This window comes from Anomalospiza imberbis, chromosome 9 (genome assembly GCF_031753505.1).
Source record: "Anomalospiza imberbis isolate Cuckoo-Finch-1a 21T00152 chromosome 9, ASM3175350v1, whole genome shotgun sequence".
Classification (NCBI taxonomy): domain Eukaryota; kingdom Metazoa; phylum Chordata; class Aves; order Passeriformes; family Viduidae; genus Anomalospiza; species Anomalospiza imberbis.
In genome coordinates this window covers 25701829-25716672 of record NC_089689.1, presented here as the reverse complement: position 1 = coordinate 25716672, position 14844 = coordinate 25701829, and the positions used below count along the sequence as shown (strand labels likewise).

Genomic DNA, 14844 nt, shown 5'->3' with positions numbered 1-14844 from the left:
CCAGTTGATAGTGTTATGCACAAACAGAATCCAAACCTAAAAGACTTCTGGGGCAAAGGAAGAGAAGATAAACATTTTTCACCTCTTTACTGCATTATTGAGCGTAACAATGCAACTAAAGTAGCTGGAAAGCTGCTGCTGTGACAAAGCTGGAGTGCAGGCTCTAGGAGGAAGATTATTACCAAGATTTTGGAATGCTCTTCCAGCTGTGGAACCATGCCTACACCGTGTGGTGCCGAGCTGTGTCCCAGTGTGCAGAACCAGGGTGCAGAGGGGTTCAAGTGGCCTCAGTCCAGCTGGGCTGCACAGGCACCTCGGCAGGATCAGGGGTGGGTCACAGCTCCTGCTTCGGCCAGCAGGAACCACTAAATGAGCTGCGTTACGTCACCCACCCTGTCCCAAATGCCAGAGGTAAGGCTTCACTTGGATCTGACACCCTTCAAAGTCTGATTGTGTGCTCCCTCTTGCTGGCCAGCTTTTGTTTGTGGAGTTGGCCCCAGTTCCCTGGCCTGTCTTCTCCAAGGGCTGGGTCGTGCCAGCTGTTACTTGGAACATTGGATTTTTCATACTTTTGTTTTTTGAAAGGCAGCAGCCATTTATTCCCAAGTGCACTCTGTGCAGACACAGGGCTGCCTTTCCATAAAATGTATCACTCGGTGCAGTTATCTTTCCCTTGCCTAGACAGTGGTGTTGATTTGTTTAAAAACCAGAGCTTCAGTCTCACAGTGGCCTGGCACTTCTCTTTCTCTTTGCAAGGCCAGTGGTGTTATTCTGCCACAGCACAGCCCAACCAGGCCCTGCTGCATCCCCCAGAATGGACCACAGTAGGGAGTGTCTGACACCACAAATGTTCACCATAAATTAGCACCTCTCTTCCCAAATTAATTTGTTCTAGACAGGAGGAGAAACCTTTACCCCTCTTCCTGGGACTCAAACGAGCTGCTTTGCATGACTGGCTAAACAAACCAAACACCTTCTCCTGCTTACAGCTCTTGCCACTGGTTAGCAGCTTTCCATGGAGACATTAAGAACATGGAACCACATTTCCTATGGCTGATGCTTAATTCCAGCTGCTTAATGCCCTGGCAGACACGAGCAGCTGCTCTCCTTACCAAAGCCCTCTCAGGTGAGACCAAGAGCACTGGGCCAAGTGCACATGTTCAGAACTGACCGCAAAGCCTTTTTCAGCAGAACATGCAGGAACAGCCACTCTACACTGGTATCACAGGAAAGCTTGGACATGGGGCTGCAGTATGAAGTACAAGCTGGCCTGGGTTACATGACACTGGCATTACACTACAGCGAACAGCAGGCAGGGGACAAAGCTGCCCTGGGTGGGACTTGCCTCTAAAAAGCAGGACCTACTGGGGACAAGGAACAAGATGGAGCTGCACTTTAGGGCTGATCCTTCCTCTGCTTCAGACAAATTTGTAAACAAGGTACAGAATAGCAGAGTTGTAGGAGATCACAGAAACCTGCCCAAAGTGACAGACTTTTGTGGTAAATAGAGGAGAAGAGGAAACTAGCCTATTACACATACACAACTGCAGAGAGATGCCTGTCCTGCTCCTCTGGATGCACAGACAAACAGGGTTATGGCTAGGGAATCTTTCCCTATCTCTCAAGGTCTTCTCCAAATGTATTTCAACCAATAATTGGTCAAAACAATGTAAACATTACTTTTTAATGTCTATAGAATAACCACAAATGGCATTAGGATGAGGTCAGAATGGAGGTCTTGATTGTTTCTTACATGTCCATCTACAGACAGTACAAGGTTGGAATTTCACTTTTTATTTACGCCCCAGATCTTTGCACCCTTTGAGCATTTAGAGTACATGACTGTAAGTCTTTAAACATGAGCATTTTTCTAAACAGTAACAGAAGTGGATTAGCTGCAAGGATAGCATAGCCATGTTGTAGTATAGAAGCTGCCCTGATCCTCTGGTTGTTGACAATGCATAGAAGATTTAGAATTATGGAACAACTGTCCCGCCCCCCTCCCCCCTTCCCCAATAGTGTTAACAAAAGCTTAATTTTCCAGTTTTAAAGTGCAAATGATTCAGATACAACTGCTGCTGGAACAGGTCTGAACAGAAAATGAAGTCCTCTTATGAGATGTTTTCCAGAATATAAAAGATGAGCTCCATTATGACCGGCCCCTCACTCAACTGACAGGCCCCTCCATGAATCACTGGCACTAAGGCATTGTCCAGGTCATTCATGTACTGACAGGGCAGTGGCTGTCCATTGCTCCCAGCTTGATAACCAACCTAAAAAATACAAAGAGTGGGTTTTAAGAACAGGCCACGAGGCTGTGAGTCAGGGGGCAGGAAGGGAGGAGGAGCTGTGGTGTCTCCCAGGGAAGTCAGGAACTTGAACTGGATCAAGCAGGCACTGAAGCAGCTTTTCCACTTGTCTTTGTGCTTCTTTGTGTTCCCAGTGGCTGCCTAAGCAAAAGGAAGCTTTTTCTGTTTTCTCAAAGCAGCTCCTTGGGATGAGCAGGACCCTCACACTTGCTGGCAAAAAGGCCAATTAGGAATCTTCTCTGAGCACAGAGCAGGTGCTGCTCGTGCCATATGGGGGTCGAGCCTATGTTAATTCAGGCTGGGCACTGGATCTACCAGATGTCCTAGAAGACCAAACAACAGCCAGCACCATCTGATACTGGTACTGCTTCATCATTCTCCTGGTTTAAGTGTTGTATTCCTGTTCTGGGGAATGAACAAGAGAACAACCCCCAGTTAAACCCAAACTACTGAAAACTTACTTGATCTGAGTCCAGCGTAACACGCAGACCCAGCTTAGTCATTCCATCTTCTTTCAGCAGCTTCAGGTGAGGACACAGAGCCTGACAGAAAGCTTTTGCCACATTTTCAGTCAGTCTGCTGTGATCAGCTGGGTCACTCAGACCATTGTGTTGCTCATCATTTTCTAGAAAAAACACCTGAATGGGAGAGTCAACACAAGACATAACACTTGGCTTTTCTAGAAAATTTGGGTCGGATGTCATTTAAACTTATACAAATGAAGACTTAAGAAGTAACTGTTCAGGGAAGCCCAGCAAAACCCCTTAAAGGCAAGTCACCTTAGGGAGGAAAAAAAAAAAATCAGAAGAAAGATTTAAATTTAAATAGTCTTCTGGAAACTCTTAGATCTGGTCAAAAGCCTTGCTATGGAAATTCACTATGTATTGCACATGGTTCTAATAAAAACTGTTTTTAAACAGAAACTAAGTTCAGAAAAAATACATTTTTAATACAAGCCCAAAGATCTCTGCTATTTTTGTCACTGAACTTGTTTCTGTTGAGCCTAAGTGAACTGGGAAAAAAGGGCACATGGGGGCCGAGCTGCAGAATAAGGAACCTGGTTGCTCCTCAGCAGGCAAAGTGAAACACTTAAAGAAATATTTTGACACCAGCATTTGTGTGCTGGCAGAGTCACAGGCAACATCAGCCATGCAAGCAGTTTCTGCATGATTTATGCCACAGCACTTTAACACGCAACATTTTAGAGAAAGTAGCTTGAAATAACATTTCTAAAAAACAATTTATATTAAGATGTGTCTCCATGTAGAAATGCAGCTTTTAAAACAAAGGCAAATTAAACCGACTGCTCCTGTGTGTAAGGCAGCGAGTGTTGTTGTGGTCCCCCCGATGCTGAACACCCTGATGTGAGCAGCAGTGGCCAGCGCAGCGCGGGCTGTGGCTGTGTCAGGGGGAGGATGTTTTATCCCGCAGGATGCCACCGTGCAGCTCCCTGTGCAGGCAGGAAAGGCACCACAACCTCGTGGGGAAGCACGGGCTGCTTTCCTGTGGTGACTGGGGGAGCAGCTGGCTGCAGCCCTGGCTGCAGTGCTTGGCTGACGGACCCACCTCTGTCCAGCGGATGACCTTCCCGTTGGCCTTGTACTCGGAGCCGTGGAATATCTTCACACTAGTTATAGATTCCATGGATTTGCCATCAATAGGGCTCACAACGCTGCAAAAGGGAGGGAGGAGGGTGAGCTCTGGCTCAGCACAAGACCCTCTGCAGAAGAGAATGACCTTGGAATCAAAGGGCAGTTCCTGAAAGGGGTGACATGCATAACGCAGGTGCAGAAGGACCTTCCTTGAAGGTTTCCAACAAAGCTTTGCAGCAGAGCTGAGATCCTGCAAGGGTCTGACAGAGTAATGAGGCGTTTCATACAGGTTGGATTTTTGCTCATGTGTAAACTCAGTGTAGGCCATCAGTACCTGAAACACAACTTACAGAGCCCAGGACTTGATTGCAGAACCTAAGATTGATCTGGAGAGCCTGAAACTACAGAAATATCCTTCCTTCTAGGTGCTGAGTCCTGAAATATGGAATCCATCACAACAGCACTTTACTGTCATAAATACTTCAGCTGCCAAATCCACCTTCCTTTTGGCTTAACTATCAAGTGTCCAAAGATACAGCTGATGTTCAGCAATTTTGTTTCCAGCTCTACTTAATGCAAACTAAGCACCAACAGAGCAAAGTGACCACAATGTGCAGGGTTCAGCACTGAGAGATGGAGACAGATTAGTGGTTTCCAATAACTGGATATTGGCAATGCCAAAAAAAAATCCATAGCATTGCCAATATTCTAAATTGATGCCCCAAAGCTCTGGTATCTCAATTCCATTTTAATTACAATGAATTGCATCTTATCACTCAAAATAGAGGTGCAGACTTTTAATTCCTATTGATTTGAAGACTCATGTGCTTTACAAGATCACTTAAAATTTTTAACAGGCACCAGTGTCAAGTGCTCCTCTACTTACCCCTTATTAAAGTTTTTATCATCTTCTACCCACTGAATGTGAACGTGTTCCTGAGGGTCTTCAGCATCTACTTTGCCACAGGTGATGGTGAAGTCTTTCATCTCTCTCAAGGCCTGTCTCAAAGAGTCCATGTTCTCAGCAGTTATCTGGACCATCACTCCATCTAGGGAACCAAGAAATCCTCATAAGCCAAGATAAGCCATGCCAAACAGAGCCTATACAGAAAAAAAGAAACATCCTTCATCTGTTTGCAACAGAGGTTAAATGATCACTTTAAGCATCATGGGCAGCAGTGCTCCATAAACCCACTTCTGAACAATCACCTTCCTAAAATGCAAACCTGCTGAGTGCTGATGAGGGAAAACACAACAGTAAGAGAAGGGCAGCTCCCAGGTGAAGTCGGCTGTAGCAAAGTCCCTGTGCATTTGCCTCACAACCTGACACCTGCTCTAGGTCACCCTCAGAAACCCCACATGACACTGCTCCATTGAGCCATCTCCTTTGTTGGCTCTGGAAGCAGCAGTCCAGCAGTGACAGTGGTTGAGAAGTCAGTGCTTGCCTGTCACTGGCAAAAGATACAGAATTTGGATTCACAGAATTAAGGTTGAAAAGACCTCCAGGATCATCCTGGCAAGTCATTAACCCAGCACCCCTTTGGGTCAGTGTCAGTTATGGCAAAAATAACAGGAGTGAAACACTTCCTCACGTAGAGACTGAGTCCCCGTGTGCCTCTGTCTTACCCTAACCACCAATTAGACACAGGAAAGGGCACAATGACCTGCAAGCTCTGGTGGCAGTGGGCTGCCCAGGGACCCCACCCCTGGCCACACACTCAGAGCTGCGAGCCTGGAGCTGGTGCAGCACCCGGAGCTCCTGCTCGCCCGCGGGGCTCTGCCAACCGGCTGCTCGTGTGGGCACCTGGCATCCCTCACCACCGAGGGCAGGAGCACTGCTACACCACTCCTGCCTGCACTGTCACACGTGCAGGGACCTGACTGCACAGCCGTGCAGCTCAGCCAGCAGGCACTAACAGCGTCCAGCCGGAGCACCCCAGCGACAGCTCCTTCTGTGATACAGCAAACCAAATCCGAGAGGGACCAGCTCAGTGCTCTCAACCTGTCACGTTCTCATCTGCCCACACACAAGCACATGAACAATGCACATTCATACACGTGCACACTGCAGAGCTTTATGGGAGCAGAGGAAGTTTAACACGGCTTCCTCTGCTGGTTGGTGGATTACACATTCTGTATTTCTTAGGCTCACAAATTCCTCATTTGGCCCAAACCAGTGAATTGATCACAGGCTCCCAAGCCAAGTATTTCGTATCTTACCCTGATTTTCCTGGGACCCTGTTTTGTAGAATCTGCACAAATTCCTCCTTGTTAAAGGGAACTGGGTGGTTTTGCTTAGAAGTAGGATAAAGCTGAAGCAGCAGCAAGACTCCAAGGCCCAAGGCATATGAGCAGAGAGAGCCCTTTTAGCTGCAGAGCTGAGCTGGGCAAAGAGAGAAGTGTGTTTCAAGCAAGCAGTTCAGTTCTTACCTTCTACTATACTGGATTTGGCAAGGTAGCCTGAGGAGGATTTTAAAGCTCCACTGAACACAAAGAAGCTGGCACCAGTCACTGCAATAACAACAGGAGAGATTTACTGAGGCTTTTGTCAAAGCAATGCCTTACCCAAGAATCAGGTATCGGCTCTATCAGCCACAGAGGTGATTACCCTCAATCAGGACAAATGCTGCTTGGAATTATGGTGCCTGTATTGCACATCATAAGCTTGGATATGCAAAGGCAAATCACCTAGTTATTTTCTAAACTGGACTACAGTTTTTGTCTAAGTTAATGCTTGTGCTTTATCACTCTCCCTCTCCATGCCCTACACACCTCTGAGTTTTGGAATTACTAATTTTGGGCCACCAAGTACACAATTACTTCTAAATGTTCCCACACAGGCGGCAGATTGTGAGTGAGCTGTTTATGGATGACACTAACACCAACCCACCAGCAAGGCCACAGCTCAAAGCCACTTGACTTAAAGGAAAATTATCTTCAGTGACTACTAAGCACCATGAAATTCCTGCTGGAAATCCCTGTTCTTGTCCCACAGGTGAAGTTAACAGAAGTCAGACAAGACTATCAGTCCCAAGTGACGTTCCATGCCAGTACACCTGCTGGAGTCACCAGTGATACTTGCAAACCATCCAAATCAGCCTCTGTCTTGTTCTCATTTGGAGATTATATAAATGTCTTTCCCAGAAACGTCCCCAAACACACAACATTTAAATTCTCAGCACACAGCTGCTGCAGCCCTTCAGCCTAGTGTAACAAAAATATACCCTGGAAATTAGGTGGTCTAATTAAGGTGAAAATGAGAAGCTGCTTGAAGATGCATTATTACAATGCTGCTGTGGTTGGTTATTCCTATTGAACTTTTCATCCTACTGAATCTCGTCTTTCTTTCACATAGTGTAGGTCAAGCACAGGCAACCACAGCCTCACCTGTACATCCCATAATGCCAAAGCCAGCTCTCATTATTAATGAAGAGGTGGTGCCTAAGCCAGTTCCAGCACAAAGCTGCCCAGTCAGGGACACCAGTGGTCAGACTGATTTTCTCTAAAAAAAACTGGGTGAAACCCAGCCAAACCCAGCTGTAGCCAATTCACAAAGCTGGGGCAGCAACACAGGGGCCAAGCAGCCACGCAGAGCAGCAGAGCCAGGGCTCCCCTCACCTTTCCTGGACTGGTTGTGGATGCTGATGGCCTGTGTCTGGTAGTTGCCGTCGTCGTTCTGCACACACACCAGGTGCGAGTCTGCCTTCTCGTTGAAACACGCTCCCCCTGCCAGCACGTGCTCATTGGATTTGTTCATGGCTTTCATCATCTGCAAACACAAAGCTTTAGCATTTCCACCCAGCTCATCAAGCAGTTCATAAATAGGTGGTTCTTGGAGCAGTTTAATCAGTTCTCAATATTCCATGTCAGGTTTTAGCACTCAGCACCATAAACTGCTTTTGAGAAGAGGGTTCAGGTCTTTTACGGCCTGGATACTTTAAAGTGTCATCTTGAGTGCAATTAAGATAAGTGGTATAAGGGATAGCTGAGCTACAGAAATTGCAAAAGCTGTTATCTCTACCTGGTTTTCAAAATAACAGGGAAAAAAACATGAGAAAAACCCTGGGAGGAAATACTTGGCTTGTTTACACAACTACAGTTGTTAATGACATAAATCATAAATGCCCCTCCACAGTTCAGTGCCACATGGGCTCTCAGACTGGGGCCATTTCATCCTGTACTGCCACAACCAGACACTAAAACTTCAGTGTCTCTGTGCTTCACCTGCATGAACTGGTGACACTGGGATCAAGGTTCCCAATTTAAGACTTTTAAAAACATCCAAATTTTCTTTCTCTGCAAAGGAGGCCTCCAGAAAGCATCCAAAAAAGTTTGTGACACATTAGCCCTTCTGCTGACTATCATCTAACATACACCGAGTCAGACAAAATACCCCTGTAGATTATATAGCGGCTTTTCTCCACTATTCCTCATCATGGAGGCCAAGACTTGGTGATTTTTGATACAAAAGAAAACTGAGGGAGTCACCCAACTCTGGAATTTGTTTCAAACAGGAAAATTACATGTTTGCTTAAAATAAAACAAGTCAAATTAAATGACACAAACCCCCCTGCAGTGAAAACCCAGAAAAATACTGAATTATTTGACATCTCCTAACAGCACTCACACTCCCACCTCTGCTTCCTGGAGCTCATAAGCATCCAGGCTACACACAACACATATGTCTCTCTGAGTCCAACGTAAAACCTTACAGTGTCAGGAACATTAACTGATGCTTGCTATTGACAAATGTGCACAGGTCTAATGTTTGGGGAGGAAACGTAATTAAGATTTTGCATCAGACAACAGTGTCTTTCATTCTCCAGTTGATCATGCCATTCTCCAGAACCTGGATTTTAGCTCCAGAACAGACACGTTTGTGGAGCCCAGCAGTTGCCTTCAGCACAACAAGAAATAACTGGATGTGGCAACTGTGCTTCCTTAGAAGGCAACTGATTAAGAAATTACAGTCACATTTGCTAAGGAACTAAACAGACAGCTAAGACCCTCTAAGCTGTAGAAAATTTAAATAATTCTGAAGACAAAAATATGTATTTAATAGAAAAACTATATATGAATGTGTAATTTGTTAATCTCAGGTTGAAATTTCCCCATTTAATACAGGCATGAGATTTCAAATTAGTTTTTCACTTTTTAGATATTGAAAATATCTGAGTAACAGTCCTTTCTAATTAAATAAAAGTAAAGGTCTTATTATTTAATTCATCTTGAGACCGGCTCAGTTGGTTAGAGGAAGGTGATGGTAACACCAAGGTCATGGTCCCTGTATGGGCCATTAACAGTTGGACTCGATGATCCTTGTGGGTCCCTTCCAGCTCAGAATATTCTGTGAAGCTTAATTCAAAGGAAACTCACGAAAAAGTCCTATTAATGCAACTTTTGAAATTAATCACAAGCTATGAACAATGTTAAATGAGTAACAATTTCTCCATTTAAAAAACTGAATCCTTGAATCCCAGTGAATCACACTGGGAAGGGAACCTGAGCACAATGCAGAGGTTTTGCTACGTCCCTGACAGAGGAGTTCCCTCTCGGTCCTGCTCAGTCCATGCCTGGCACAAGTGGAGCTGACACCTTGCAAACACCAGGCACAGCTGACACTGAACTGCATTGTCTGTGCCATTCCAGACTGAATTCATTCAGACCTCACTGACCTCTCCCATCCTGGCACAACTGCATCAAAAATTAAAACACCTTTTAACAGACCCTTTATCTTCATCAATTTAATCTTTTTCAAACTTCATAAAAGAACACTTTTTTTCAATGAATCTTTTTTACTCACTTATTTAACTCAAATGCTTCTTGCAGGGAAACTCTCTCTTGAGATAAAGATGCATTCTGCTCTGATCTTACAAGAACTTTACAAATACCATTCTGCTCAGGAGCTTTGCCCTCACCCCAGCTCTGACAGGTTTCAAACTACCAAGTTACCCCCCTCTCTTCAGACAGAACATGAAATCAATCCCCTTCTCCACTGTTCCCTTTCATTACTGTTCAAATACCTCCTCCCCCAGTTTTCTCTAGTTAGCAGCACTAACTCCTACAGATGCTGACTGATTTTCTCACACCAGAAATCAAGTATAGAATTTCAGTGTTGAGGGAACTTTTACATAAAGTAATCAGCAATCCAACAAATACTACTCAAATGCTTTGAGTGGGAACACACAACACAAATGAGAAAAGCTAATACATGCTTTCTTCCTAGTTTACCTCGAGTGTAAAGTTTGTCAACTTACTTGCTCAAATCAAACACATGACACTTTATGTAAACTGTTAAAAAACCTGAAGAAAAAGAGTTTAAGAGTTTAATTAATAGTAAATGGAACTGCATTTTTCCTGTGAAGCCAGGCTCATTCACTTCCAAAAGCTGTGTGCATCACACAGTTAGTATTTGCTTTTGAGGCATTTTTCCTTAGTGGTAGTGAATAAAACAAAAATTCCTCTAGATCACAGGTACTCCAATCACAAAGAAACTGTACACAAATGTATGTTTTATAAGCATTACCTCATTATATCTGTTGCTAGGTATTTTGATGCTGGTTTTTCTGACTTCCATATCAATCACTAAACCTTGGACCACAGGCAGTGTGTACTGGTAGTTTCTGAAGTCCTGAGAATTAAAACAGGATTTCAAGTTAGCCATGATCATCATCATTAACCATGTAGGTTTCATAACTATCTTGGTGAATACTACTTAGCCCATTCAAATAACTGTAATCAGTGACTGGAAGGAAGGGAGGGACAGAGACACCCCAGCATGTAACCCATGTAATTGCAGTACACAAATGAAAAAATATCTCTTACATCAAAATTAATGTTCTCCAACCTTGAATATTATCACTGTATGTAAGAAAATTTGCTGTGTTCTGTTACATTACTAGATGGAGTTATTAGTTTTTCTAGCAGTGAGATTAAGTCATGCATCAAAGAGAATTTCCTATGTTGAAAATATTTGCAAAGTAGGAAGAGATAATAACATCCCTTCAGTCGGAGCACGATGTAATCAGAGAGCTGTGACTGCCACTGTGATGACCCAGCACTTCTGAGGAAGCAGTCTGAGCAAACAATGCACTTATTTCAAGATCCAAACATCCTCCAGCAAACAGGTTTGGGATATTGATTTGGGTACCTTGTTACAATTCACTGTTTTGTTGACAGCTAAAACCCACTCTCACTAACTGCAAAATCCCAACTACTTCCTCTTGCATCTCCTGGACTTTCCAGATACTACGTGCACCTGGAGTGCCCATCTCTCCACACACATCCACTCCCACCAATGGAATGCATAAATTCCATCACAGACTTACTGCAAGGAGGTTCATGATCGTGTGGCCAGTCTCTCCAAACAAAGGCTTACGGAATCTGACACTAAAAAGTGGGCATGGATAAACTGGAATAAAACAGAAAAGAACAGGTCAGATGGAAATTTACGTACTCAGATTCTGCAAAACCAGACCCAAATATCATCTGGTTGAATGTGGTAAGCAGCAGCTAAAGAAGAGAGTGGGAAGACTGCAATTTAAAAAGCAAAAAGGCAGAAGGGTTCAGCATTATAATGACCTCACATGTGTCCTGCCCACCATGCTAGAAACAAGAATAATTATGTGGAAAGCTTACAGGTGCCACAATGCAGGACTGAACGCAGTGACCTGGGCCCTGATGGCAAAGATGACCTTTCTACATGCTTTTTTCAGGCTGCTTCTTGGAAAATGGCTTCTATTTTTGCACAACCATCCTGCTGTTCTCCACTACAGCATCATCAGTCTTTCTGTTCTGTGCGTGACACGTAACATTCAAGTGATAATCCATAATTTTATTTCCTGTTTTCATTATTTCATGAGAATGTGGCAAACTCCACAGGGGTACATCACAAACAATTTGAAGGACATTTATGGTATGTCAGTGATGTAAAGTATCTGCATTCCTTGGCTGACATCCATACCTGTAAAACATCTGTGATGCAATTCTGAGTGTAGGGCATGGAGCTGGCTGCATTACGTTATGTTGCAGCAGAAGCCATCACAATGTTTGGAACATGACTCATGCACATAATGCCAAGGTTTCCTAAACACATGTTTGAAGGAGGATTCCTAAGCTATCCTCAGGCAAACACTCAGCCTGATTTCCCCAAATGCCACACTCCCAGTTCCCAGTGTGGTCAGAAGGGACTGCAGAGCGCTCAGCATCATGTGAATAACACCAAGATTTCCTGATGGAAATCAGCTCCAGCCTCTGCACACTGATTTGATACCTGGAAGCACGACACACCACGTACAACCAACCCCTGCACAGCAGTGCCCTGAGGCACCAGCAAGGGCTGATCCTGTGTCTGCCACCCTGGTTTCAGGCTCCATCCCAGATGCACCGAATTCCCTGAGCCTGAGCTGCTGGGCTGATCTGTGGATGCTCAGCAGATGTTTTCTGCACACCCAGCAACCCGAGGACATCCTGCATCTGATCTGCACAGCCAGCAGCACTGCACAAATGGCTGGATTCTGACAGCTCCACCAGCAAAGAGGGTGGAAGGAAACCCAGGAAACCTGGGCCACAAAAGCAGCACCTTGCAGGGAGAAACTGAGGCAGTGCCCTGCAGTCACAACTGGCACAGCTCAAGGGAATACGTCTAAATCCAAACCATAGCTGTAGGAATGATGCAAAGCCTGGCTTCCCAGGTACTTTTCTTTGTCACTATCAAAACACTTCTTTCTGTGCTCAGAAACAGATGTCACATCCAAAATATGAGCATTTTTGTTTGTTTTTCTAAATACTGATGGGAATAAATGCTCTACTTTAAAAATGCCTGCAGATACACACAAAAATCTACACACCTATGACATGAATTTTTCTTTGTGCAAGTTTAAGCTTCAGTCCTCATTCTCAGAAGGCAAATTTTCAGAAATTTATTTTTCTCCTCCAGCAACACACATATTTTGTGGAAAATTCCCAGTGTTCTCAAAACTTTAAAAGTTAAAGTGATAAATCTCTGCATAGCATATTATAAAACTTATTTTGTTAAAACGTTCTGAAAAATTTCTGGAAAAAATTAACAACAGACCATTTTCGTAGTAATTTAGATTAATGAGACACGCCAATTTAAACTGCAGATGAGTAAAACATAAAATTTTTGGCTCATCAAGGTGGAAAAACTTCCAGTAATGTCTTTGCTCCAGCAATGGTCAATGTCTTTTCAAAATTATTTTCTCTTAACTTTATGCCAATTTCATGCTAACTGCTAAGATTTTGTTCAGATGAAACATTCTCTCCAGCCTATTTATTATGAGTTCCAACAAAATTTTTGCAACAAACTGCCAAGTTTGTTGCCCCTGCACACATATTGTTACTCTCTGGTCTTAAAAACCTAAAAGCAAATGGTCTTTCATTTCAGCATAGAACAAGCTTAACATCTCAAAGCTCTCCCTTGTGCTAACACTACACCAGCTAATCAGACTTGTTCTGCACTTAACTCTCAGGTCACTAAATGGATACAAAAATGCTCAGAACCAGATCTGTCTCCACAAAAACCTCCCTGATGACCCAGCAGAGTTGTAAAAAGGCCGTAGGTCCCATCACCACCTCAGTGCTGCACTGTGGGTCTGCCACACAGCTCTTCCTTGCCTTTTTGAGCCTGGGTGGCTCAGAGAGGTAACAATCCATGGCTGGGGGAGTGCTCTGAAGCAGAACTCATCCATTCCCCTCCAGCAGTGCCTGCTACTCACGCCTGTATTCAGCTCCGAGTCTCAGCATCAGCCGGATGGGGAACACTTTGGCCCAGGGAGTCTCCCACTTCTGGATGAGGATGCCAAACAAGTATGGTGGGGTTGGGAGCACCAGGTCCTGCAGGGACTGATAGGTTGCTGCAACGTACAAGAACCCTCCGTGTTCTTTGCTTCCAAGGAAGCTCTGGCTGAAAAAGGAGTGTCCCAGGTTGCCAACAATGTTACCTATGGGAAAAAGAGGAGTTCATTACTTCACTGGATTGAGAGCTGTATCAAGAATGTCAGGAGTTTTTCAGAAGGGAAAAAATCCCTGTTAAACTCACTTTTCTTCCTGGAGCATTAATGTGTATTAACCACATGTGAAACAATGATTTGCTGCACACAGGTGCTCAAGTTACCTCCTGTGCAAAAGTGCCCCAACCTGGCCTCGATACTTCCAGGGATGGGGAAGCCACAGCTGCTCTGGGCAACCTGTACCAGGCCCTCACTGTCCTCTCAGGATATCACAGGAGAGTTGAAGCCAGTATTGCTGCTAAGGTGGTACCTGAAACGTCCCCCTGGCACTACAGACACACCCACACAAAGCCTTTTTTCAGTGCCTTACTCAAGGGACTTCCACTGCAGAAGCTGCTGTTGTTTGAACTAAACTTTTGGGTTCAGCTGCAATTTAAGGAGGGATGTGCACCTGGTCAAACAATTAATGTCCCCTGGTTGTCCTTCCATTTAGGCAAACCACTGGGGTTTGCTCAGACATATATTGAAGATCTGGGTAATTTCAAGAATTACACAAAAGACTGTTTATTTCATTAGTACACTTAATGTAAAATGCAACTGAGAGAGACACAGGGGAGAAACATCACTAATTTTTATTCACATTTTTACTCTTTGATGCTTCTGATTTCTAAAATTGTTTACACTCAAATGGCTGAATGAATCTGAATGCTGATTAGGTTATTATAGCATCCAACACAGCATTTAACATTGAAGCAAAGAACCATGGTGTGATTCTTTTTATCAAATGACAACAACAGCATGCAAATAATGTACAGAACAGCTGATCACAATTCTCCATAGGAAGATGTGAATATTAATAGTGCTGATTTGCACTCAAAGAAAAAGGCAATTTCGGAGAGCGTGGTGTGCTTGATCAACACCACTCATGAGGAATTGCATGGGATTGAGGTACTCATGCAGACCTCCTGGGCT

General features: G+C 44.2%; 1 protein-coding gene across 1 annotated transcript in view; it reads right to left on the bottom strand.

The window, feature by feature from the left end:
- Positions 1-1670: 1670 nt before the first annotated feature.
- Positions 1671-14844, bottom strand: part of ZFYVE9 (zinc finger FYVE-type containing 9) — a 56106-nt gene continuing 42932 nt past the window's right edge. Inside the window, exons 11-19 of the mRNA XM_068198755.1 lie at positions 13639-13863; positions 11230-11312; positions 10428-10532; positions 7520-7670; positions 6332-6412; positions 4788-4950; positions 3876-3981; positions 2771-2947; positions 1671-2273 (exon numbers count right to left, since the gene is read on the bottom strand). Coding sequence (XP_068054856.1) covers positions 2112-2273; positions 2771-2947; positions 3876-3981; positions 4788-4950; positions 6332-6412; positions 7520-7670; positions 10428-10532; positions 11230-11312; positions 13639-13863 — 1253 coding nt within the window. The 3' untranslated portion in view covers positions 1671-2111. The remainder of the gene's footprint in view (positions 2274-2770; positions 2948-3875; positions 3982-4787; positions 4951-6331; positions 6413-7519; positions 7671-10427; positions 10533-11229; positions 11313-13638; positions 13864-14844) is intronic.